The following is a 25,724-nucleotide window of genomic DNA, read 5'->3' on the forward strand; positions in this document are numbered from 1 at the left end:
CAGCATTGTAGTAATTTCCCTCAGACTTTGGCTGGTCTCGCTAGAATATAGAAGATTTGGGGGCTTATAAAGGCTGTGACAGAGAACGACATTTTGGGGGTGTTGCCCAGTAAGAGAGAGAGAGATCCTTCAGGCAATGTTCCTTGTTGTTCAGAAGAGAGTGCTTGCTGTCGAATTAAACAAAAATCTGGAGATCCCAGAAAATCTTTTCAAACTTTTTTTTCTTTTTCTTTTTTTAAACATTTCCTATCACTCGCTCCACTGCGGCCCCGCCATCCTCTCCCCTTCACCTTGAGGTAAACTGGAGTTGAGGCGAGCAGAAGATCTCTTCTGCACCACCTCCGCTTCCTGTTTGCCCCTCACAATCTCCCTGATAAGAATTATTTTTTAATTATTTTTTTGTCAAGGTTGTATTTTTTTTTCTTCTTCTCCCCCACCCTCCCCACTTTCATGCAAAACAACCCCCTTTGGTTTGCCCCTCACCCCCGCACACCCTCCCCAGGAAAAAACAAAACAAAAACGAAACAAAAACAAAAAAGGCAGAAAATATAAACATCAAATGAAAATTATGGGCGTGCAGGGGGGAGGGGGTGGGGGGGAGAGAAGGACACATTATTAAATTAACAGAGAACTTGTAACGGCGTTCGAAAAGAAATTCAATTTACACAAGATTCCACAGCACAGATATACACAGAAAATACAACTCTTATATTACAGTAGTCTTGGAGGGAGGGGTGGGGGGGTCTGTGTGCCATATTGTAAAAGTCCAGAGTTCAATTGCCCACCCCAGGCTGAGATCTCCCTCTTCCGGTTTGAGCATCTCAAACCTGAAATCCTGACTCCCTGCTCCTCTTAAGAGAAAGAAATAAAAGAGCCCACCGTTGGCCAGGATACAGTTTCGTCCTACCACTGAGCCGGGATTATAGTATGGATAGGTGTTGGTTTTTTTTGGGGGGGGGGGGTTGTCCCACCGCCCTCTCCATCGCACATCAAAATCCCAGGCCCTTCCTCTCAGAGGGAAAGGGAGCTGCATCTTGGTGGCCGGGCGAGAAAAAGAGGGAAGCTGTTTTTAAAAGGGGATTCGCCTGGGCCAAGATGCAGCCGCTTCTGGGGAAAGGCAGCGGCAAAGTATACAAGCGTCCCCAGCTCAGAGCTCTGCGATTCAAGTAGCTGTTGCGGGTGGGCCCTGGCTCTTTATCCGCCAGCGCTTCTCTTCACATTTCCCGTGGAGAGTCCGGAGCAGAGGGAGGGAAACCAGGCCCCCCTCGTACCTGCGCCGCCACCCACTCACCCTCCACCCTGTTCTCCCCGCTCTTGTTGAGAAGAGGGGCAGGAGAGTTAACGTGAGCAGCAACCTCCTCCCGGCAGCCGCGAGCTGGAACCAGGCACACCTTTGTAGCAGCAAGGCAGAAAGAACCCAAAAGTTAAAAAAAAAAAAAAGTGCCAATGGACGTTTAGCACCCTTAGGAGGGCAGGGAAAAGGAGGGCAGGTGGGCTGGTCGGTCCGATCCGTGGCAACAGGAGGGCGATGCAAGATGCCCCTGGATCTACTGGGAATCAGGACAGGGAGAAGCTCAGACTGCCGTGGAGGAGTGGGGTGGGCAGGGCTGGGCGTATATTTTCTTTCACATTCTTATGCCCCTGCCTGGAACGACAACAACAATAAATAGACACCAGAGGCGGAGGCCCGCAGCCCCTGCAGACTTGGGGACGGGCCCCCTCCTCAGCTTGAGTCCTTCGAGGGTTTGCCAGAGAGCACAAGCCACTGCTGCTAGGAGGAAGGGGTGGGTTGGGTTGGGGGAAGCTTGTTCGTTCCCTCTCCTCCCCTCTCTCCAGCCTCCCCGCGTGGTCCCGTTTTCTCCTTCTTTACAACAGCAGCGGCTCCTCACAGTCTGGATTGGCGCACACGATGAGGAAGGGGCAGCGGTGGCGGGGAGTCCTCCTGTCCAAGGCGTGGTGGCGGCCAGATGCGCTCGGGGGCGGCATCTGCGTGGAAGGAGAAGCGGCGTTATTGCCTCGGGGGCAGAACAAATGGGCGTCCGCGCTACAGAAACAAAAACGGCAAGTTTCCTTTTCCTGAAGTAGTCACGGGGAACCCCTAGCCTGCAGGCCTAAGCCAACCGGCCCGCCCTCTCGATCTGGCCCCCCACCAACATGCTCCCGACGCTACTTCACCCTCGCTGACTCTGAGCACAATTCAAAGTGTTGGTGTTGACCTTTAAAGCCCTAAACGGCCTTGGCCCAGTATAGCTGAAGGAGTGTCTCCACCCCCATCGTTCTGCCCAGACGCTGAGGTCCAGTGCCGAGGGCCTTCGGCGGTTCCCTCACTGCGAGAAGCAAAGCTACAGGGAACCAGGCAGAGGGCCTTCTCCGTAGTGGCGCCTGCCCTGTGGAACGCCCTCTCATCAGATGTCAAGGAAATAAACAACTATAGGACTTTTAGAAGACATCTGAAGGCAGTCCTGTTCAGGGAAGTTTTTAATGTGTGACATTTTGATGTATTTTTAATCCTTGTTGGAAGCCGCCCACAGTGGCTGGGGAAACCTAGCCAGATGGGCAGGGTACAGATAATAAATTATTATTATTATTATTATTATTATTATTATTATTATTATTATCATCGCCAGCCTGTTCCTCTCCTTTAATGATTGTCCCATCAGCTGTGAACTGGACCCTGGAGACAGTTCTGGAAGAGGGGTGTTTTGTTACTTTATCAGATTTGCTTTTAGCACTCCTCCAAAGGACTTGTGGCACCACAGAATCACAGAATTGTAGAACTGTACAGTCATCTAGCCCAACCCCCAGGAATGCAGGAATCACAACTAAAGCATCCCTGACAGATGGCCATCCAACCTCTGCTTAAAAACCTCCAAGGGAGGAGAGTCCACCTCCTCCCAAAGCAGTATATTCTACTATTTATCAGCTCTTGCTGTCAGAAAGTTCTTCCTCATGTTTAGTTAGAATCTCCTTCCTTGTAACCAAATACAGTGGTACCTTGGGTTACATACGCTTCAGGTTACAGATGCTTCAGGTTACAGACTCTGCTAACCCAGAAATAGTGCTTCAGGTTAAGAACTTTACTTCAGGATGAGAACAGAAATCGCGCGGCAGCGGCGGTGCAGCGGGAGGCCCCCTTAGCTAAAGTGGTGCTTCAGGCTAAGAACAGTTTCAGGTTAAGAACAGACCTCAAGAATGAATTAAGTTCTTAACCTGAGGTACCACTGTATGGACTTGTCCTCCACCCCCTTTATTCTCACAACAAGCCTCCAAGGCAGGTTAGGCTGGCCCAAGGTGGCCCTGGGTGCTCTGGGACTGAGGAGAGACTTGAATCCAGGTCTCCCTGGTCTACATCGGATACGCTAAGTCAGGGGTCAGCAAACTTTTTCAGCAGGGGGCTGGTCCACTGTCCCTCAGACCTTGTGGGGGGCCGGGCTATATTTCGAGGGGGGGGGGGGAATGAAGGAATTCTTATGCCCCACAAATAACCCCAGAGATGCATTTTAAATAAATGCACACATTCTACTCATGTAAAAACACGCTGATTCCCAGACCGTCCGCAGGCCGGATTTAGAAGGCGATTGGGCCAGATCCAGCCCCTGGGCCATAGTTTGCCTACCCATGCGCTAAGTGCTACACCACATTAGCTCTCGAGCATGAGTCTCTGCTTCGGCACGTGTTGCTTTCACAGTACCCTGCAGGTATGTAGTCAGTGTCAAAGAGCAATCGCACATACTGACCTTAGTCATCTTGGCGTTAACAGGAGTACGTTCGCACTGACATACTGTCTGCCCGTTGGCTACCTAATGAGTTCCCTGTGAAAAGGACCAGGGTGGGGAGATGCAGGGAAACAAAAAGCAAAAGAGATCAAACAAAATGGCCCTCATGCTCCTGAGCTTTCAAAGATCACTCACTGGCTGGCCACATGTGCAGTACCTGGGTGTTTTGGCACAGGAAACTGTCCCTGCCCATCTCTTCTCCTACCACCCCACCCTGCACCTCTGAAAAGTACACCCTCCAACAGTTTTCCCACATGTAGGTCCGCCATATTCTGAAGAGCAAAAAAGAGGGTGCTATGACAAACACTCATTCCAAATACCCCTACTCCAGGCATAGGCAACCTTTTGGCCTACAACTCCCATGATCCCTAGCTAGCAGGACTAGTGGTCAGGGATGATGGGAATTGTAGTCCAAAACATCTGGAGGGCCGAAGGTTGCCTATGCCTGCCCTACTCTATGTAGGCTATAGAAGCTGTGATATATTGCTGAGGGAGGCAGGAGAAGAGAAGAAGAAAGCAAGTCTTCAGCCACCAGTTATGCCTATGTCTCATCCAGAAAGTATAGCCAGAGACATTTTGGCAAATTTAACAAATCCACCTGGACGGAAATTTTACCCCTGAAAAAGAGGACATGTCCTGGAAAAAGAGGACACACTGCAACCCTACGAGCACCAGTGACCTTGGTGACTTCAATGCAGCCTTCTGTTTCACACTTTGGTCCCATTAAAATCAGCGTCAAATCAAAGTCTCTGCCATTCCAGTGGGAATGAAGAATGGACTGGCAACAATTGGGATGTGGCTATATTAGAGCAGCTAACTGGGCTTGGAAGGGTAGCAAAAGGTGTTGCAAACCTTTTGTTGAAACCTGTTGTTGAAACCTGGTCTCCTTTCTTTTCATATGTAAGGGAAGGAGATAACAATTCTCTCCCACCAACTACTCAAATTTGTCTGCAGAGAGGCTATATTAACCACTAATGTCTTGAGAATATGCTTGAAATGACACTAAAAACTCAGGGCAATTTTTGTGTGGAGATTATATAACTAGACTTGTATCCAGTCACTGTTAAAAGTTCTATTGAAATAAAAATTTCATTGCAAAAAAGAAGAAGAATGGGCCAACTTAGTTGGTGCTCAGTCCAGTGGTTACAACTGTAAGGTGCTAAATGCACCAGCCAGCTTTGCAAGTTGGGGTTATGGAGCAAGGATTAGGAGGTACAGGGATAACAGTTTAGTAGTGAGTGAATCATTTTACACATGTTCACAAGCATTCTTCTCGCCTTCTGGCAGCCTGAAAATGCAGGGGGCGGGGACGGACATTGCTGACACCAGCGAGTGCTTAATTTTGTCACTGTTTTTCTAATGTTCGTTTTATTTATATCGTGTAAACCTGAGGAGATTTATACTGAAAGACAGTGCAGGTGTTTTAATATGCAAATAAATAAATAGTGGGGAAAGAAGCACAAGGCCTGCTCCTGCCATTTTGTGCTCTGGCTCATAACCCAGCTCTGCCCATACAAGGCCCCTGCGCAAGGGAAGCGGATTTCTCCACACAGCGGCTCATGTACCCTCTGGCTGCATCTTACGAAGCTGCACCCCGGGTGAGGTAATGGAGGCCACGGAGGCTGTGCGGAAATTGGCCGGCAGCATCTCGGCCGAGTCGGGGCTGACACCGCGGAGATCTTTCTCCCGGAACATCTTCCGCCAAGATGGGGAACGACTGAAGGTCTTGGCACTGTCCTGTGAAGCAGAGAAAGACGATTGCATGAGGTGCACAGAACGAAGGTTGGAATACCTCACCAAGCCAGAGGCTCTGGAAGGAGGAGATGCTCACCTCATCCAGCCGCCGGTCGGTTCCCATAGTGATGAGGTTCCCAAATTCCTTTTCCAACATCTGCCGAGCCTAAATTGAGAGAGAAAAAAGAAAGAAGTCCTTTCAGGCTTGACCCCTTGCAACTGCTCCACAAGGTACTGGTCTCCTTTGGCCCTTCTCTGCTCCCAAAGCATCAAGGAGAGGAGAAACAGAGTCTGGGGATCTCATTAGTGAAGGGACCCCTGACCATTAGGTCCAGTTGTGGCCGACTCTGGGGTTGTGGCGCTCATCTCGCTTTATTGGCCGAGGGAGCCGCGTACAGCTTCCGGGTCATGTGGCCAGCATGACTAAGCCGCTTCTGGCGAACCAGAGCAGCGCACGGAAATGCTGTTTACCCTCCAGCCGGAGTGGTACCTATTTATCTACTTGCACTTAATGTGCTTTTGAACTGCTAGGTTGGCAGGAGCAGGGACCCAGGCAATGGGAGCTCACCCCGTCACGGGGATTCGAACCACCAACCTTCTGATCAGCAAGTCCTAGGCTCTGTAGTTTAACCCACAGCGCCACCTGCGTCCAGGGATCTCATTAGCCAGGGCATTATGGTCCCATAGAGAAGGGGTGGGGAAGCTTTCACCCTCCAGGTGTTGCTGAACTCCAATTCCATCAGCCCCAGCAAGCACGGCCAATAGACTAGAGATTATGGGAGTTGTAGTTCAGCAACAGAAGAAGAACAGGGCGTGTGCCACTACCCAGAAGACCCTCTGCCTGGTTCCCTGAAACTTCACTTCTCGCAGGGAGGGAACTGCCAGAAGGCCGTCCCGGCTGGACGATGGGGGTGGAGACACCCCTTCAGGTATACTAGGCCGAGGCAGTTTAGAGCTTTAAAGGTCAGCACCAAGACTTTGAATTTTTTAATATATAATATTTTTTATTTGCTTTTCTGTTGCCATCTTGCCATCAATACGTACTCTGTTACATTTAAGCATAAAACAAAACATATGTAAAACATGGACATATAATAATAATGGCAACATATCCAAATTCCTCCAGGTTGTTTAATCCCGATATATCTTTACTTTTACTTCCCTCCTACTCTTTCCAAGACTTTGAATTGTGCTCGGAAACGTATTGGGAGCCAGTTTAGATCCTTTAGGACTGGTGTTCCCCATACCTGCCACAGAGGCTGATGAAGAGGGACCGTGTGTGTGTGCCCCTCTTAAGTCAGGGGAACCCACTTGCCACACTGAAGGCACCTAAGAGAGGTCCAAGGCCAGGTAAAGCCAAGGCTCCAGGATTTGCCCCTGCACGAGGCACCCTTCATTTTGCCTCATCCCTCAGGCTCCCCCTCAGTCCTCCCCTTCCCTCATCCGGCCTTCCCAGGCCTGCTCCTCACCTGTGTGTTCTGGGTAGGGATCTGCAGCAGCAGGGCCAAATCGTTGCAATCAAAGGTGTCATCCAGGGCCAGGAGGGCCCCGTGCACCCCGCTTTCGATCAGGTTGTTGGCGAACTCCTTCAGCCCAATCATTTGCACCCAGCACATCACACGCTCGTTGGACCACACCATCACATCTGGAAGGGGGGGTAGAGGAGGCAGGCTTAGCAGCAAGCTCAGTCCCGCACACCTCACAATCCGTTTGTCGCTGTCCCAATTTACACTATTTGTAGACACCGCCTGAGGATGACCCTGGGCCTTTGCTTCCTGTTCCACACCTACCTTTGATTTGGTTCTGGCTCTCTTCCCGTCTTCTCTCCAGTTCCTTCCTGTCATAGTTCAGCCGCTTCAGGCACATGATCCCATAATGGAGGCTCACCCTGAAACAGATAGAAGAGGAGGTTACACCTGAGATATAAGTGGAGTGGCTAAGACAGGGCTGGCTCCGGGTTCGAGGGGGCCCCTTTACTGGACTCCTTCCTGTCTTGGTGGGTTTATCTGGTGGCAGCGGCAGCAACATTCTGTTCAGTACTGGGTACAACAGAACAGGGAGTCGCCATTTAAATTTCCCACAATGCCCCTGGCACATCCTTGCTCTAGGGAATTGTGGGAAATGAAAATTGTGGCTCCCACCCCTGGCTGCCCAGTACTGTTTGGGGTGCTGAAGTGCCACAGGCATCAGCTGGGGCCTCGGTAGCCACCCGTGGGTGCCACATTCCAATTCCAGGTTTGGACTATGAGTGGACAAATTCTTGGTTCAAATTCAGCCTCTTGTCAAATGCTCAGAGAACCCCCTTGAAAGCTCCCAAGCTTTAGGTTTTAATGCAGAAGGCAGAAAACAATTTGGGAGGTGGGCACTTTGGTGCTTGCTTATCGCTATTCTCAGCACCCTCGCCCTACCCAGAATCCCCTGCAGCGGGTGTGTGGAGCCATTACAGGAAGCTTTATTCACAACAAAGGCTGCTCTCTCGTGCAGGGGTAGGCCCTCGCTCCTGAGCAAACAGGTGCCGGACTGCTCTGTAAAACTACGTTTTCAATGTGGATGCACACATCTTATCTGCAGAAGTGTGATGGCCTGGGATTCGGACTCGGATGCTGAAACTGAGGAATCCCAGCCTGCACAGAAGTCCCCGCCTCCAGAACCAGCTGAGCCGGGGCTGGGGCTTCAGCCTGAAGGGTCCTCACCTGTGCTGGATCCTCAGGTGCAGGCACCAGCTGAGTCTGCTCTGGCTCCTGAGGGGATGGAGGACCCATTGCCTACAGTTGCTCCACTCTCAGCCCCATCAGAGGAAGCCGGGGTTGCCTCTGGGTTCGGTAACCCTCCAGCTTCTCCTGAGCTGCAGAGGCTCAGGGCAGAAAGGCGGAGGGAACTAAGTTTCTGCAGGAGGAGTGCTCGCCTCCAGGCCAGGAGAGGCGAGTCACCTGTGGACCGGGGCCGGCCTATGCCTCGGGGCAGATAAAAGCCAGCCAGCCCCAGTCCCAGGTTGCGAGAGCAACATTGTTGGTAGCCTGTTCCTGCCTGCACCCTGTTCTGCTCTTCTGCCAGAGTTCCTGACCTCACCCGACTCCCTGCCTTGGACCCAGCTTCAGCTTTGACGGACAGCCTCCATAACGCACCCCCGACCTCGGACTGGACTCGGACCTCACTGCACGGTTAACCCTAACCTGACAAGAAGGTTCAATCAAGCCCTTGGCTTCCCCTTCTTCACCTGTGGAAGCTGTCCACCATCTTGAGTTGGCCCCGCAGTTCCTTCTTGTTGAGGTGGTCCAGCATTCGGGCATCGACGAGCGACTCCATGAAATAGCTGCGGTACTGGGGCAAGCCCAGGCTGGGCAGCCAGTCATTCCCCACCCACTCGTGGTTCATGTCACCGTATGCCAGGATCTTTGGAAACAGAGAAGGGAGGAAGACCGTGTGAATGACAGGGAGGTGCGCGCACGCAAACACACTATGTATGTTTTGGGCTTTGAGCAATTAGCGATGCTTGTTTAATTAACACAGTTACAAACCTTTCCCCAATCCCCCTCACCTCTCTCAGGACAACCCTTCCTTCTGAATTCTGTGCATCTACTGTATTGTATTTATTTAGTTACTGCATTTATAACCTGCCTTTCTTTCATGGAACCAATAAGCTGAGATCTTTGGGTGAAGGGTGGTATATTATTATTATTATTATTATTATTATTATTATTATTATTATTGCGGTTGCTGTTAATAATGTCCCTTAGGGAGCCTCCCAAGCCAGATACTGTACTGGACCTAGACCTGCCCAGCTGCAGCAAAGTTGCTGCACATGTCCTTAGCATTAGTTTGCCCATTTCAGGACAAAATGGAACCAGAATTTAAAAAGTGCAAACTTTTTTTTGGGGGGGGGGTAGGAAAGCAGCAAAAAGCCCATCAGGCCCTCCTCTCTCCACCCTAAAAATGGGAAAACTAAAATTTCTGCCCACTTGCTCTTCAAATCCATTGGTTCTCTAATCCCCTTTCTTTTTCAACTTATAAACTTAGTGGACGTTACAGTGCAACGAAGGTAGCAGATCCCTGAGCAACAGACATTAGTGCTTTCCCTAAATTCCAGTGTGATTCCCGGAGAGCGGAACATGCCCCTCTTTCTTGCGACAAGATGGCGTGGGTTCTGGGCACTGTTGGAACTTGCGCATCTTAGCCCAGGGCAGATGGGCAAGTTCCCCTTTCACCCATTCCCCAAAGCAGAGTATTATGTGTCTTGGATCCCCCACCTTTTCCCCTATCCCTGGTGGTGTGTGAAACAGCTCTCGCGCCATCTCATCACAGATGGCCTCTTCCAGAAAGCATAGAAAGAGCAGGCGGATACTTGCAATACAATGAGAGGGACAAAAGAAAGAAAAGGGTGCAAACAGATATGTAATGCTCTTTCTCTGTCCCAAAACGCAGCCATCCCGGATTAAATAGACATGGAACACAGGGCACCTGTGCTAATAATTTTGTTCAAACAAAACATCGCACAGAACATCCTTAAATGTGTTATACAATGGGAAGTCCTTTTGGTTTAAGGGGAGATGGCCATTGAATTCATTGGAACTGTTGGTTCTGCTACAGACTGAAACAGGAGAATCTACACAATGGGAGAACCACCCATTCTCTTGAAGTATTGCAGATTCCCCCAGCCCTACGCTCTCCAATAACAACAAAAAACAACCCGCACCCCCTCCTCTTCCACAGACAAGTAGGCATGCAAGGACAGAGAGGGCTATTGTGCAGATCCCTCTCATACCTGCTCCCAGCTGATTTCTTTTGTCTCCTGGATAGAGGTTAAATGGAAAGCAGGAAGGAAAGCAGAAAGGAATTGTTAAGGCAGGGTTAAACACAGTTTGCTTGCACATGTGACCACTGACAGCTCAGAGTTAAGAATTTCTCACTTGATCTCAGATCAGGCCTACTCTGCACATGCAGAAGAATGAACAGGAGTCCTCATTTGGCAGAATAGGTTGCATCACTTAAAATACAGCTAGGATCATATTTTGGGATCATTCTGTTTGTTCACAACACACATATACGCCACCAGCTCCCTACAAGCAGAAACCTAGCACATGGTGCGCTAACCTTTGACCTGCAAGCTGTCTTTATTTAAAAAGCACACCCAAGCATTAAAAGTGGCACCCTGCAACACGAAATGACTATAGACTTTTCTGATCTGTCCACCCGCTGGATTTGTACCAGAAATAAGCTAGAGTGCCATCGTCAAGTGCCTTCCACCTGCCTCTATACGCACGAAGGAAGCACAGAACCCACTCTTGCAAAAACAACAGAAGGAGAGAAAGGGATAAATAGCGTCCGCTTGCAAGAAGGACCCAGTAAGTCCCCAGAGAAATAGGCAAGCGCCATCTTCTGACCTCCCAGGTGCATACAAGCGCCATCATATGCACACACAGGGCCGGCCCACCTATTAGTTGAGGTGAGCCTCTTGCCTCAGGCGGCAGGTGGAAGAGGCAGCAGATTGGTGCCCTCACTTAACCTGTCTGCTTCTACTGCCTGCCTAGCTGCCCACCACCTTTTTGCTGGCCGGCCAGCCAGCTGACCACCAACACCCCTGGCAAAGCAGCCACCATCTCCAGCTCCGCAGCTGCTCTCCTTAGGACTCTTAGAGTGTTGCCGCTGCCCTGCCACTGCAGCAAAGGAGCTGCCAGGCTGCTAAAGTGCCGTCCGTGTCACTCAGCTGCGTCTTAACATGAGGAAGGGGCCTTCCTCAGAGCGAGGCATGTGTGGGCATGGTGGCCTTGGGAAGCGCCTGTTCAAAAGTTTATCGCTCTGAAGCTTTTCAACAGTATTTGCTGCCGCAAATGTGGCAGCGGCGCAGGCATTCTCCCAAGGCCGCCTTGCTCACAATGCCCCACACGGAGGAAGGGTCCGCAGAGTTAATTGGAGCGAGATGACCCCAAAGGCAGCAGGCAGCAGAGAAAACTGCATGGGAGGATCTTGGTAATATGCCACCCTGTACAAGGCCAACGTTTGATGCCCTTCCCACAGCCCTCGCAGCACTGGCTTAAGCCTGGAGGCTTTGGGGAGGAGGCACAAGGCTCTGGAAGGGTCCTAGAGCCCTCCGTCCTCCTTCCCAAAGCCTGGTAGATGCTTTCTCGGCTTTAGGAAGGAAGTAGAATGGCTCTAGGGTCCTGTCAGAGCCCTCTCGCCTTCTTCCCAAAGCCGGGCGAGCATTTATCAGGCTTTGAGAAGGCACCCGCCTCAGCTTCATACCCAGTGCCACCACAATGTCCTAAACGCCGTGCAGAGGAAGAAGGCAGCTGCTAGTCTTGCCTGCTGCTCAGGAACAGCAAGGTAAGATCCTGGAACAGGGAAACAAGCAGGCACGAGGGCAGCATGCGCACAGCTGCGCCACTTACTGGCTTTGTTGTGGCGGTGAGAGATTCCATCTCTTCATGCGTCATCCACACGTTCCCAGTAGACTAGCAAGAGCAGCAGCAAAAGAAAGGAGATGTCTATCAGTATTATTGTTATTTTTTAATGAAAGAAACAGTTCCAACTTCACTGGTCTCGGCTCCTCCGACAGAAAGGGCGATGGAAGAAGCAGGCCCTCACTCACCGTGCGGGAAGTGGCGGGGGCCGAGGGGCTGGTCAGCGACACCATCTCCTGAATGGCCAGTCGCAGCTTGAGCCGGTGCAATGGGTTGCTGATGCCAATTTCCCGCTGGATTTCTGTGTCCGACAGGTTGGCCATTATGGCGCCGCTCTTCACGTTGGCGCGGCAGGCGGCCACGTACCAGGCTGGCATGCCGACCCACAGCTGTCGAGAGCAAACGGGAGGGGAAAGGTGGTTAAGGAGCGGCCATGCAGCTCTGGGGAAAGCAGAAGCCTTAAAACCTCTCTTCTTTTGCTCTGTTTGAGATCCCCACAGCTCCCCTTCTAGCAAAGGTCTGCCTTTAAGAAACAAAGTTAAGAAAATAACTGACCTACTAAGCACCAAAACTAGCAATGGCATCATCATGATCATTAAAATGGCAGGTGCGGGAGTCCTGGCTAAACTCACCTATTTTGACCCTACCAGGGGCTCAGTCTGAATTGTGCTCAACACACCAACTGCTTGCTCTAAAATTGCTAATCGTGTAAAGAGTACACCCAGTTTGGCCCTACTGAAAAATACAGGCAGCAACCATTTTGGGCGTGTCCAATTGATGCGCCGTCGCCGCATTGATTTTGGACCCAAAAGAATGCAGGAGTGGGAGTGGGGTGGAACGGGAGTGGGGCAGAATGGAGCGTGCTCCTACATGCTCTACCAACAAACATGGGGGCTGGGAACAGAACCCCCATGCAAAATGGTCGCAGCCTGTACAATACTTGGAAGTTGCAAGTGATCTTTTTAAAAACGTAAATGCCGTGCGCTGGAGGAGAGGAGAGAGGGAAATCAGGAATGGGACTGGAGGCGGGTGAGCATCCAGAATTTCCTTGTGTGCTGCAGTCCCGACAACTGCCCCCCACCCAATGGTGGAGCTTCATGCTCCAGCACCAGGGCAGAGAGCAGACAGGGTGGCGCTGGTGCGCATGGAGAAGAGGAGGTTAAGGGGTGATATGATAGCCATGTTCAAATATATAAAAGGATGTCACATAGAGGAGGGAGAAAGGTTGTTTTCTGCTGCTCCAGAGAAGCGGACACGGAGCAATGGATCCAAACTACAAGAAAGAAGATTCCACCTAAACATTAGGAAGAACTTCCTGACAGTAAGAGCTGTTCGACAGTGGAATTTGCTGCCAAGGAGTGTGGTGGAGTCCCCTTCTTTGGAGGTCTTTAAGCAGAGGCTTGACAACCATATGTCAGGAGTGCTCTGATGGTGTTTCCTGCTTGGCAGGGGGTTGGACTCGATGACCCTTGTGGTCTCTTCCAACTCTATGATTCTATGATTCATCCCAGGGGCGTGGCACGCTGCCTGCAGGGGAGGCGATGGCACCCCACCGGGATCGCGCTGCCGGGGGCTGTCTGCTCCTCCCGCACTCCTTTTCCTCCACCAGTGCCCACCCCCAGCAGTTATTTGGCTATATCTCTTTGTGGAGTGTATCTGTTCAGTGGCAAAGCAGGGTTTGCCGCCATGCAGCATGGGAATAAGGCCTTCAGCCATGCTTTAACTGGTGCCCAAAAGATTCTGCTGGGACTGGGGCTGTTTTTCACTTTGCGTCCCATGATTAAACATCTGCCTTCTCTGCCCCATCCACATAGCTCAGTTTAAATTCTCCTTGCTGCAGCCCGCATTCCCTTCCCTCCTCATTACCTCCAGCCACGAGACAACAGTGGGCCCGTCCCAGGCAGCGAAGGGCAGGCCTTGCCGGCAAGCTTCTTCTAGCAGCTCATGCCTGCGAGAAAAAGAAATAAGGAGATCTGAAAATCCAAGGGGTGACTACATCCGATTATATATTCTCTATTGGTTGTCCCACATGGCTCAGACCTACGGCCTGTATGTACCCAGAGCTGTGTGCTCCATATTGTTTGAACTTCTGTTGCTTGACAAAGACTTTTAAAATTATTTTACTGGGCATTTTAAGGAACTTTTTCTGCTTCTATTATGAATTTTAACTGGATTTTCTCTACAGCATCTTTTTTTGGGGAAATATTATTGTGCGCCGCTTCAAAACCATGGTCTTAAGAGAGAGAGATAAACATGGATGAAACAACAATAAAAAGAATTAATTACAAATTCCCCTTTTCCCAAATCCAGCCATCAACGCAAATGTACTTGGATGATCAAAGCGTTCCTTTTGGAATTTTAAAAGTTCGACATTACAGTAGTCGTAACTTGGATCTCAAACGCCTTGGCCCCCGAACAAATCGGCTCCTGAACTATCGAAACCCGGAAGTGAGTGTTCTGGTTTTTGAACGATTTTTGGAAGCTGAATGTCCGACAGGGCTTTCACAGCTTCCGAATGCTGCAGGAGCTTCCTGCAGCCAATCAGAAGCCGCGCTTTGGTTTTCAAACATTTCGGAAGTCGAATGGACTTCCGGAACGGATTCCGTTCGACTTCCGAGGTACGACTGTACAGTCCTTGTTCATCAGCACAACAAGCCCAAGTGAAAACTTACACTCATGCTCAATTCACAGGCAGGAAGCTGAAGGCGGCAGGTGTGTGGCGTGTTTGTGACTCATCCACAAACCAGCGCAACCAGGTCTCGCAAGCCCATGTCCTGAGAAGCTCTTCACCCTGCTAATCTCCCACCCCTTTGCCCTACCCCTGCCACCTGCAGCCAGTTACCCCTGCCCACGTCTCACTTCTTTTTGTTCCTGCGGTCTTTGTCCACTGGTCCCGACAGTTTGGAAAGGCCCAGGGGATCTGCAGGCGACATCTCGTCTGACGGTGTCCCAGCTAGGGAGAAAGATGGGCAAGTTACAAACAGAGAACGGCATGCGGACCCTAGACCATCTGCTCTGGTAATCTCCTCCATCATGAGGGCAGTAGCCTCATTCAGGCATTCCCAATGACTCATGCGAGAGAGCTGGGGTGGCGAAGGTGAATGTGCTAGTTCTGCCCTATACCCCAAACTGCTGTTGTTGCCCCCAAGTTGGAGGGGTGACATCTGTCACAGGGAGCCTTTCCAGCTCGTGTGGGTTCCCCTGTGTGTTCTAGAACCCTGATTTCCAAGGATTCTAAATGGCATGGGGGCAGTGGCATAGCATGGGGGCACAGAGGTGGTTGCACCAGGTGCAAAATGTCAACACTCGGTACTGCCTCAATGCAGCTGTGTGCTTCTGTCGCTGGGCTCCGTTGAGAACAACTTCTCCATGTGAACCAGGAAGTGACCTCTCCAGACAATGGAATGACTCTTCTTTTCTCCCCCCTGCGGCTGTGATGTCCTGGGCGATGTGGACGCTGTTAGGCAGTTTAATGCACATGCACACTCCATTCATTTCCCTCCCCTCTCTGTGCAGCCCCGGGGCACTGGCAACCCACGCTACGCCACTGCACAGGGGGTGGAATTACAGGAATGTTCTCCACTTAAGAAGTTATCCCTCCAACTTGGGGACAGGGATGGTCAGTGGTGGCGAAGGTGAAGCACATGCTGAACTAGCATGCTCACCTCTGCTCTCTCTCACTGCCTGAGAGATTTAGAAGACCTGAACAGGGCTAGTATTTCTGAGTGTTCTGGCACAAGCAGCATCAAAGGCCAGAGGGGGCTACAACTATGGGACAGAGGAACCCTGGACATTTTTGCTACCATCAGTGCCAAGGTTTTTTGGGGTCCAGAGGCAAGAGATGCATCAGTGGGCATAATGGGTTTGCTATGAAGAAGCAGTCCCCTCCACCTGCTGCCCACCAAGTCCTCTTGTGTTGCTCTCGGCTAAGGCCCTTTGCATGACATAGAGGTTGTGTGTGAGTTTGGTCCCTTATGACAAGGAAGACTCTTGAGGAGTTCATAGACAGCGTGAATCTCTCCTGAGCTCCTCCAGAAGCCTTGTGCAAAGGAACAGCATCGTTCTCCTCCTATCTGCGATTAGCTGATTATTTGGAAAGGGCCCCAGGGACTGGGATTGAGACCTACAGAACAGCGGCGCTCACAAGCGAAGCCCAGCTCAAAAGGCCACAATGGTTATCCGAGGCCTGGCATGTGCCCAAAAAACTGCGGAATTTTTGGTGCCAGGCCCGACAGTGGATTCAAAAATCTTGAGGGCTAGAAACTTAAAGGATTCTATAATAATCGCACAAGTAGAGGTTACTGAGGAGCAACGTTCTTGTGGGGAGACAGAGGGGCAAGAGGTCTATTTGCGAGTTCCTAATACTGATAGTTGGTGGAACAGCCAGGTTCCACAGCAGGCAAGGCTGCAATCAGCCATAGCTGGCCAGCATGGTCAGTGGTTAGTGATGATGGGAGATGCGACCCAGCAACACTGGGAAGGCCACAGGTTCCTGATGCCTGGTTCCACAGGGACATGTGAAATAATTCTTTTTTGAAGGGAAAGGCAGGAAGTGGATGTGGACGGTGGACAGGAGGGCGGGGGAACGACAACAGAACTGAGGCTCTGGGTTGGGAAAGGCATACCAAGCGAGGGGGACTCACGGCCCAACTGCCCCAGCCTCCCTTTCTCCTTCTTGCCAAAGAGACGCCCGATGGAAGATTTGATGCTCTTCTTCTTGGTGGATTTGTGCAAGGAGTCTTGGCTGCTGTTGGTGGCATCAGACCCCAGGCTGTGACAATGGAAGGAGATGGGTGGAGAGAGAGAGAGGGAGAGAAAGAGAGAGATGGACAGGATAAGAAAGGGATTATTTCTAAATAAGAAAGGCCTGCTCCTCCAGAGAGGTTCCTACCCTAAAATGAGAACCTAAAAGAAGATCTTCCTCCCTGTCAGTTGGCCTCATCACTCCAACCCCTGCTAAGTACAATCCATCAAAAGAGGTGCGCTTTTACCTGGCGCCAAAACCACATTAATGATAGAAATACTTTATTGTTACTTGTACAACTTGTATACAGTGAGATTACACAAGCACCCGCCACTCAGCTCTCTTAGTCTTAATTCCCCTCATTTACTGACGCACACCCACCAAACCTGAAATTTAGTTGCCCTGTTGTTATCTGTTCATTCAGCAGCCTAACAGCCCATGGATAGAAGCTGTTCTTTACCCTGTTGGTGCGACTAATCATGCTTCTATATCTTCTGCCTGAGGGCAGGTGAATCATCCCTGAGAATTTTCCTCACTCTCCTGAGGCAACGTTCTTCCGCTATTTCATCCAGCGGATTCACGGGACAGTCCATAATATTGTAATAATAATAATAATAATAATAATAATAATAATAATGCCAGGTGGACCTCACTGGGAAGAGCATTCCACAAGGAAGAGAGCCACAACTGAAAAGGCTCTCTCCTTCGCTGTCCCCCCAACCCTCCATGAGAGGGGGGAACCTGGAGGAAGACATCAGAGGAAGACCAAAGGCTCCAGTTATGTTCATACTGGGAGAAGTGGCCTGAATAATATGTTAAAAGATCCCTATTGTCCTGTCCCACCCCTTGCAACCTACCTGGTTCTCAGGTCCCTCCCGTCTTCCAGGGATCCAGCCTGCAGAGCTAAGGCTTGGGTCATGCGCTCAAGACGCATCGTGCGGGGGGTGGAGGGAGCCGGGGGCTCGCACAAGGCCAGGGCTTTCTCCTCGGACCCTCGCCCCTCTTCCTTGGCAACGTGGTTCTGCTGGGAGGGGAAAGAGGCAGAAAGAAAGAGACTTGCATGGTGCTGCTAAGGAAAAAGGGAAGGCTGCCACTCTGGGAATCTCTCAAGCCAAGAGAGGCTGACAACTTTATGACCCTCCCAACTGATAACTCCAGCAACCAACCAAAGCACTTGAGGAACCTGTGTGCGCCCCTGACTACCTGTTTCTGCCTCAGCGGCCTGCTGCAAACATTATGGAGCCCACTCATCTACTCACCCTCACTTTCCTAATCTCGTTCCTACTCACGTCCATAACAAATGAGCAGGCCCACTGGACATAGCTGTCAACTTACAGATTTGAAAATAAGGGACCAGGAGCCTCAAAAATAAGGGATCAGCAGCCAAAATAAGGGATTTTCGGGGCATAGGTATGTTCAACTTCTGAGCCCCTCCGAGCCAAAGGCAGAAAGCCAGCCAGCAGCCAAAACGAAGCCTCAAGCGGTGGTTCCCACAGAGCAGCAACCCGGCAAAGGGGATGCAGCAAGGAAAACCACCATCACCTCTCCGCTGGGAAGCGCTGAGCAAAGGCGAGTCCCCAGGCAACGCGGCCGATCTGATCGGCACAAGGCATGCAAGCTCCACCCCCCAGTCGTTCTTAGACTCCTTGTTGGGTGAGCAACGCAGCCAAGCAACACAGTTGGAGCCTCCCTCCTCCCTGGCCGGCAGGGAGGGAGGGAGAGGAGCTGCTTCCTTTGAAACCCGGGAAATTTAAGGGACATCATCAATAAGGGACGGCAGCGGGCCACGGCGCTGGGATAAGGGAGTTTCACGCCAAATAAGGGACAGTTGACGGCTATGCCACTGGACCACCCTGTTTCCTACAATGACCACCCAGATACCTCCAGGAAGCCAACAAGTCGTTCGGTCAGCTGCCACCCAGGCTTCTATTATTCTGAGGCACACAACCCCTGAGTGGGCTTCATTTTCTGGCACCGTTAATTGAAGGATTACTGGCAGAAAGGCCCAGAAGACCCTCGACCTGGGGCCTTGAAGGGCTGCTCTGCTGACACCATACTGGACCAGACGAACCAATCATTTGCGAACGAGGCGCTTTCATGTGCTCATTTAAGAATAAACACACACAACACAAAGATTCCTGAGGGGAAATCTTTCAAAATCGAAAGCACAGAGGAAGCGGACAAGGCCCACCGTGTCCCTGGCCCACCTCCCAACACACCATTTTTTCTCCATCGCGAGCAGGGCTGTGGGGCGCCAAGCGGGGAGTAGAATGGCCGCTGCTGGGGGGTGACGGACTGGCCAGAGTGGAACTGGTGACAGAGGGAGGAATGGAAGTGCCCGAGCGGTAGCGTCCCAGGGACCCGTCCAAGCTGGCGCTGGTCACCCGGCTCTCAATTTCCTCTGCCCGCTGTTCTGTGGATTCCTTTTCCTCCTGGATCAGCCTTGCAAGGAGAGCAGAGGGGGAAAGCGTGAGCAATTCTGGGATAACCACGGCCATCTGTTCTCTCTCTTTGTACCTTGCCCTTTTCGAAATCTTCACTCAGTAAACAAAGTGGATCTGAATACCTTTTGCTTCATTTATTGTGCTTTCCTAATCCAGGTTCCCACATAAATATATATATGTGTGTGTGTGTGTGTGTGTGTGTGTGTGTGTATAGGTAAAGGTACCCCTGACCATTAGGTCCAGTCGCAGACGATTCTGGGGTTGCGGCGCTCATCTCGCTCTATAGGCTGAGGGAGCCGGCGTTTGTCCACAGACAGCTTCTGGGCCATGTGGCCAGCATGATTAAGCCGCTTCTGGCGAACCAGAGCAGCGCATGGAAATGCCGTTTATCTTTCCGCCAGAGCGGTACCTATTTATCTACTTGCACTGGTGTGCTTTCGAACTGCTAGGTGGTCAGGAGCAGGGACCGAACAACAGGAGCTCACCCTGTCGCGGGGATTCGAACCACCGACCTTCCGATTGGCAAGCCCTAGGCTCAGTGGTTTAGACCACAGCGCCACCCGCTGTGCTTGCCAAATTCAGCACCGGATAGGAAATTCAATGCTTGCCAACAATGCGCAGCTACAGAAGAGGCACGCAAAACCAGCTACAACTGAACAAGTAAACAAGGCACTATTAACTGTCCATAAAGACAGAACAACTTGCAGTGTATCAGTAATATATGTTAAGATGACCGGAATAATGTGCATTTTAAACAAAAACCAAAACTTCTAGGTTGTATCCAGACTAAGTTACTTGCACTGAGGTCCCACTGAAATCAATATGAAAAGTTAGTCATCAAGACTAACAAGCCCCATCGATTTCCTGAACACCAAATCAACTCAGTCTGAATCAAATACCCTTAATTTAGGAATAAACAAGGCATTATCACAGACCCCCCCCCCCAAGTGTCCCTATTTTCCAGGGACAGTCCCAGATTTACAGAAGCCACCCCAGTTTCTGAACTCATCCCAGAATGTCCCACTTTACCTTAGGATGTTCCTAACTTCATCAGAGAAATGTTGGAGGGTATCTCCCCAAGCCAAGGAGATAAGTAACTATACAAGCTTTAGAAGACATCTGAAAGCAGCCCTGACTAGGGAAGTTTATTAATGTTTAATGTTTTATTATGTTTTTATATATGTTGGAAGCAACCCAGAGTGGCTGGGGTAACCCAGTCAGATGGGCAGGGTATAAATAATAATGTTATTGTTGTTGTTATTGTTATTATGGAATAGGACATCCCTATTTACATTGGAGAAATGTTGGAGGATATGCAATTATCTACGTTCAATGACAGCAATGCAAAGAGGTGCATCATGGGAAAATGCTTGCGCAGGCTTGCTGCAAAGGGCTGGGCCGAGACAACTCACTTGATTTCTTTGTTAATGGCTTCCAGCTGCTCCTGTAGCATAATGGCCAAGGTCTGCACATCAGCCTGCCCACTGGGGGAGAGCAGGTCGGCTGAGCTGAAGAGAGGATCACGCTCGTCTTCATCCGAGCCGTCCAAGCCGCCTTCGAAAGGGCCTCCAGCTGCCTGCTGAGCGCGTTCCCACTCCTGAGAGGGTTCCACCTGCAGAGGAAGTGCAAGAAGACAGGAAATGGAGGGGGTGCGGTCCATTTGCCCCGTGACATATTTGGATATCCACCAGAGAGAACAGCAAAACCCCTCAAGGGCAGCACAGACTTCAGTTGGGTGGTGATGGGACCATGGTTGCTATGGAAACCAAGGCCCTCACCTCGCCTCACCCCCTGCCTTGATCCCTGGCACTGCACTGCTGTGAGCTCAGCCTTTGCCGCAAAAATGATGTCAAGAGGGAGACTCACCAGGCGGGTGTCCAGTGGAAATTGAGGTTGAAAAGAGAGAGAGAAAGAAAAAAAAATGTGAGGGGAGAAAGTAATGTAACTACTGCTCTATACCATTTGCCCTGCCACAAGCAACAGTTCCTCCTGTCAGGCCCCATTGCACTATCCATTTAAAGCCATGAATCCTCAAGAGTGTCTAGTTCTGGCCTTTTTCTTTATTTCCGTCCCAGTTTTCTGTTTAGATCATGCACACACATAGACAAAGAACCTTATAAAAAACACGCCATAAAGAATAGCGACATGGACAAGCGTTAAAAGATAATCGGGATGAAAACAGACGTCTTAAAACAGCAGCCACGTTAAAAGCAGGATACAGCAGATCAGCAGGCTAAAAAAATCATATGTTGAAAAGCACACCAGAACAAGAACATCCTTAACAGATGTCTAAAAACTAAAATAGAAGGAGTTAGGTAGGCCTCCACATTTGGAGAGGGCATCCCACATTTTCAGTGCCACCACTGAAAAGGCACAGATGGGGAATGGAAAATCACAGGCTCAAGAAGGAACGAAAATGAATTGTCGGATGCAGGGAGGGTGGTAGGGCCTGGAAGAGCTTATGGCAGCAATAGCTTTGTTGCTCTGGAAATCTCCTTTGCCACCATTGCCAAATGTGGCTCCTACTGTAATGCAACTGGAATGTTAAGTGTTCTAATCCAGTGCTAGTAATAATAATAATAATTTTTATTTATACCCAGCCCTCCCCAGCCAAGACCGGGCTCAGGGCGGCTAACAACCAATAATAAAAACAAGTTGATTAAAATACAATTTAAAAAACAAGATTAAAATACACCATTAAAACATTAGGATGCAGCCTCTTCACAGGAGGAGAAAGGAAAAAGAAAGAGGGGGAGGGAATCAAACTGGTTCTCAGCCAAAGGCCAGGTGGAACAACTCTGTCTTACAGGCCCTGTGGAAAGAAATCAGATCCCGCAGGGCCCTGGTCTCATGAGACAAGACAGAGCGTTCCACCAGGCCGGAGCCAGAGTTGAGAAGGCCCTGGCTCTGGTTGAGGCTAATCTAACTTCCTTAGGGCCCGGGACCTCTAGGGTGTTGCTATTTATGGACCTTAAGGTCCTCCGTGGGGCATACCAGGAGAGGCGGTCCCGTAGGTATAAGGGTCCATCCCAGCACTCCAAACCAACTCCTTTCTCTTTTTTTTGGGTGCCCCCAGGGCCAGCCCACATATGAGGCAAGGTGAGGCAACTGCCTCGGGCAGCAGGATTCGCAAGGGCAGCAGATCCAAACTCCAAGGAATGCATTACCCATGGCTACTGCCATGGTGGCAGCAACAGCTGCGGCACACTGCTTGGAGGCCGGATGTGCCCACCCCCTTGGCAGCCCCCTTCTCCCAATGCAGCCTCTACAGCGGCCACTTGGTGAATCGGAGGCGCCAATGGCCTCTTCCCACCCTTGTTCCTGATGTTGATCTTCTGCCACCCCCGTCTTCCCTGGTGGGTGGTGGCTGCCATTTTGTGATTCGCCCCACGTGCCAAAATGTATGGGGCCAGCTCTGGGTGCCCCCTCCCGCCCTCTTCAAAGCTCATGCCCAGCCCTAGACAGCAACCCCGTACCTTGGTAGCTTCGTCCTTGACGGTCCAGCGGCCCTTCTTTGAACGTCTTGCCACACCAGCACTGCTGTAATGGTCCACGTGGGCCCCCACGGGCAGCGTGGGCGCCTGGGAGTAACGTAGCTCCAACGCGCTGCCCGGCAGGGACCTCCGTGGAGCAGGAAAAATGAGAAGCATGAGCAAGGATGGTCAGGAAGAGGGTCTCCACCATGCAAGTAAAGGGGTTTGATCCCACCAGTCCCCCCTGAACCAAATAAGACTTTCAGGTACTCAGCCCGTTGGGAGCCATGTAACAAGATTTTCTTGAAATCCTGACATTTTGCGGGTAGGGCTGCACTAAACCGGTTAATGTAATTTGAGAGGGGGAGGAGCCTTCTTACCGGGAGTAGGTGGAGACAGGTCGCCCGCGTAACTGGTCTATCTCCATGTGCATCCTCTCAATTTCAGCTAAGAGTTGTTCCTGTAGGACATGTGCAAAGAAGGCCATCAATACTTGGAAGCAACAGCAACAACCAGGAAAATATAGACATAATATTTTACAAGGACAAGAAGAAACATCAAGGACAGAATAACTACCACACACAGGAAGAACAAGGATATCATTTAATGTGTCAATACAAATGGAAGTCATTAGAACTGCAGTTGTTGTATAAGGGATTGTTATTTTGACTGGAGTGTAATTGAAATTAATAAGATTTTGAACGCAGAAATAAAGTAAATCATCAAACCATCAATTCTAGCACGTGGGGGGGCCACCTAAGTTATATAATCTGGCATCTGAATGATTGGTATTAGTAATTGTATTATAATTTGGCATTGTTATAATGAGGCTATTATTGGATTATTGTAATTGAAAACTAATAAAAATTATTATTAAAAAACCCAAAAACTTGGAAGCAACCTAGCAGACTTCAAAGCCCTCCATCATATTTATTTTTTTAAAGATATAGTACCGTATTTTTCGTCCCATAGGACGCTCCGTCCCATAGGACGCACCTAGTTTTTTTGGGGGGAAATAAAGGAATTTCCCCCCCTTATTTCCCCCACAAAACCAGGTTGGGGAACAGCGGGATGGCGGCGCTGTGCCTCCCCGCTGTCCCCCGAGCTTATGGGGCTGGCCGATGTCTGCCCGAAGCACGGGGCACTCTGTTCCAGCGCGCCCCGCGCTCCGTGCAGCAGGCTGCTATCCCCACGCTGCGGATGTCTGCCCGGCGCGAGGGGTGCTCTGCTTCAGGGTGCCCCGCGCACCGGGCGGCAGGCTGCTATCCGTAGCGCGGGGAGCCCTGCGGGAACTCCCGCAGGCTCCTCAGGCTTGCTGATAGCTTCCTGAAGCCTGGAGAGCGAGAGGGGTCGGTGCGCACCAACCCCTCTCGCTATCCAAGCTTCAGCGAAAGCCTGTATTCGCCCCATAGGACACACACAGATTTCCCCTTCATTTTTGGAGGGGGAAAAGTGCGTCCTATAGGGCAAAAAATACGGTATTTCTAAAATATATTGTTTTATTTATCTCTAAGCAGCATACAACAGCTGAACACAGAAGAGTGTAATATAGTCATACCTTGGGTTAAAGTTGCTTCAGGTTGAGCATTTTTAGGTTGTGCTCCGCGACGAGCCGGAAGTAATGGAACGCGTTACTTCCAGGTTTCGCCGCTTGCGAATGTGCAGGCACTCAAAATGACGTCATGCGCAGAAGCGGTGAATCGTGACCCTCGCACGTGCAGACGCAGGTTGTGTTCTCTTCAGGATGCAAACGGGGCTCCGGAACGGATCCCGTTCGCATCCAGAGATACCACTGTAAAAGGCTAAGGAGTGAAACTCTACACAAATCCCGAGTCCCTAAGATCGTTGGACAGTGCCTTGTACACCTCCTTCCGGCAATGCCTGCAGCCAAGCTGGTACCAAAGGTATTGCTCTGCTTTCTTTTGGACCACATCGCTGAGGCTGAGAGGCGGGTCTTGTCGTCTGGGCAGCCGAGAACCTCCATACACACTGCCCAGGGAGGTTACTTTGGTGCTGCTGCCGCAGAAGTTTGACTTCACCCCCAAGACAGATGGATGCCAACAACATATGACAGAAGGGTATTACACAGAATATGGGCAAGAGTGGAAAATGTCCATCTTTAGGTGCTCAACTCAACAACCTGGCCACATCATTCCGAATGAGTCTCAAGGGAAGCCCCACAAAAAGTGCATTACAGTAGTCCAATCGTGAGGTTACCAAAACATGAGTCGCAGTGGCAAAGCTACTCATGTTCAGGAAAAGGTGTAGTTGGCATACCAACTTAAACTGATAATAGGGGCTCCTTGCCACGGAGGTTATCTGAGCCTTCAGTGAAAGGAATGGATCTAGGAACACCCCAAAAACAATGCACCTGTTTCTTCTGTTCCCGACCCAAACTGATAAACTCTCCAGCTTGCAAACAGGCAAACCATTCATCCACAACGCCTCCATCTTAGCAGGATTCTGCCTCGGTTTGTTAGCCCTCAGACACTCCCAGAAGTTTCCCTTCCTCTTCCTCTAGCCCTTAGCTCACCCCGCAAATTCAGGACATTCTCCTCCCTTCTGGATTTCATAACTAGTGAATTTCACCCTCTCTGATAGTAATTCAGCCACAATTAGCCTCACCTTGTTTGCCAGTAGTTCATCCTGAACCTTCTTCATGTTGGCTATTTCTTCACTCAGTGTGTTCTTGATGGGGGGGGGGGAGGAAAGAGTTTAGTGAGAGCAAGAGAATGAAGGTAGGACCCCTTGACAGAATGTTCCTCCCTCCCTTCCTGCATGCCCCATTTTCTCCATCACCCCACATGGAAGGCTCAACCAAGGTGGGTTTTCTGCATCAGGTGACTCAAGCTGCGTTGAAGGGCTGCGGCCTCTTCTCTGCAGTTGCCTCTGCTGTTAAGACCAACCCCAATGGCAGCCAAAACCATCACAGCAATTGCCTAACATTGAGAGTCCTAAATGTCCCTCACAGGAGGGCCCTTGGTGGAGAACCTCCTGGGCTCCCTTCTAGCTTGGCATCTGGGTGGGTGGTTGCCATGACTGGAACTAGCAGTTATTTTCCTGAAGTACATGGAAACGGACATTTTGGTGCATTGTGGCTAAAAAACACATGGCTGCCATTTTGGTTTTTGTGATGGTGGCCATGCTTCTTTACT

General features: G+C 50.5%; 1 protein-coding gene across 13 annotated transcripts in view; it reads right to left on the reverse strand.

The window, feature by feature from the left end:
* Nucleotides 1-954: 954 nt before the first annotated feature.
* The window catches only part of PPFIA3 (PTPRF interacting protein alpha 3), a 61,663-nt gene continuing 36,893 nt past the window's right edge, over nucleotides 955-25,724 (reverse strand). For 4 of the 13 annotated variants that reach the window (XM_080976511.1, XM_080976516.1, XM_080976510.1 and 1 more), the window contains 19 exons: nucleotides 25,195-25,257; nucleotides 22,950-23,029; nucleotides 22,573-22,717; nucleotides 20,509-20,708; nucleotides 18,872-19,094; nucleotides 17,510-17,676; nucleotides 16,534-16,679; nucleotides 14,768-14,861; nucleotides 13,775-13,856; nucleotides 12,097-12,297; nucleotides 11,897-11,959; nucleotides 10,273-10,299; nucleotides 8,728-8,903; nucleotides 7,301-7,398; nucleotides 6,980-7,155; nucleotides 5,608-5,676; nucleotides 5,342-5,513; nucleotides 3,738-3,812; nucleotides 955-1,986 (listed from right to left, as the gene is read on the reverse strand). In XM_080976511.1, the coding sequence (XP_080832637.1) occupies nucleotides 3,754-3,812; nucleotides 5,342-5,513; nucleotides 5,608-5,676; nucleotides 6,980-7,155; nucleotides 7,301-7,398; nucleotides 8,728-8,903; nucleotides 10,273-10,299; nucleotides 11,897-11,959; nucleotides 12,097-12,297; nucleotides 13,775-13,856; nucleotides 14,768-14,861; nucleotides 16,534-16,679; nucleotides 17,510-17,676; nucleotides 18,872-19,094; nucleotides 20,509-20,708; nucleotides 22,573-22,717; nucleotides 22,950-23,029; nucleotides 25,195-25,257 (2,241 nt within the window). In that variant the 3' untranslated portion in view covers nucleotides 955-1,986; nucleotides 3,738-3,753. The remainder of the gene's footprint in view (nucleotides 1,987-3,737; nucleotides 3,813-5,341; nucleotides 5,514-5,607; nucleotides 5,677-6,979; nucleotides 7,156-7,300; nucleotides 7,399-8,727; nucleotides 8,904-10,272; nucleotides 10,300-11,896; nucleotides 11,960-12,096; nucleotides 12,298-13,774; nucleotides 13,857-14,767; nucleotides 14,862-16,533; nucleotides 16,680-17,509; nucleotides 17,677-18,871; nucleotides 19,095-20,508; nucleotides 20,709-22,572; nucleotides 22,718-22,949; nucleotides 23,030-25,194; nucleotides 25,258-25,724) is intronic. The other 9 variants (XM_080976517.1, XM_080976519.1, XM_080976518.1 and 6 more) reach the window with 9 other exon arrangements.

The sequence above is a fragment of the Podarcis pityusensis genome, assembly GCF_964106645.2.
Source record: "Podarcis pityusensis genome assembly, chromosome: 13".
NCBI lineage: Eukaryota > Metazoa > Chordata > Lepidosauria > Squamata > Lacertidae > Podarcis > Podarcis pityusensis.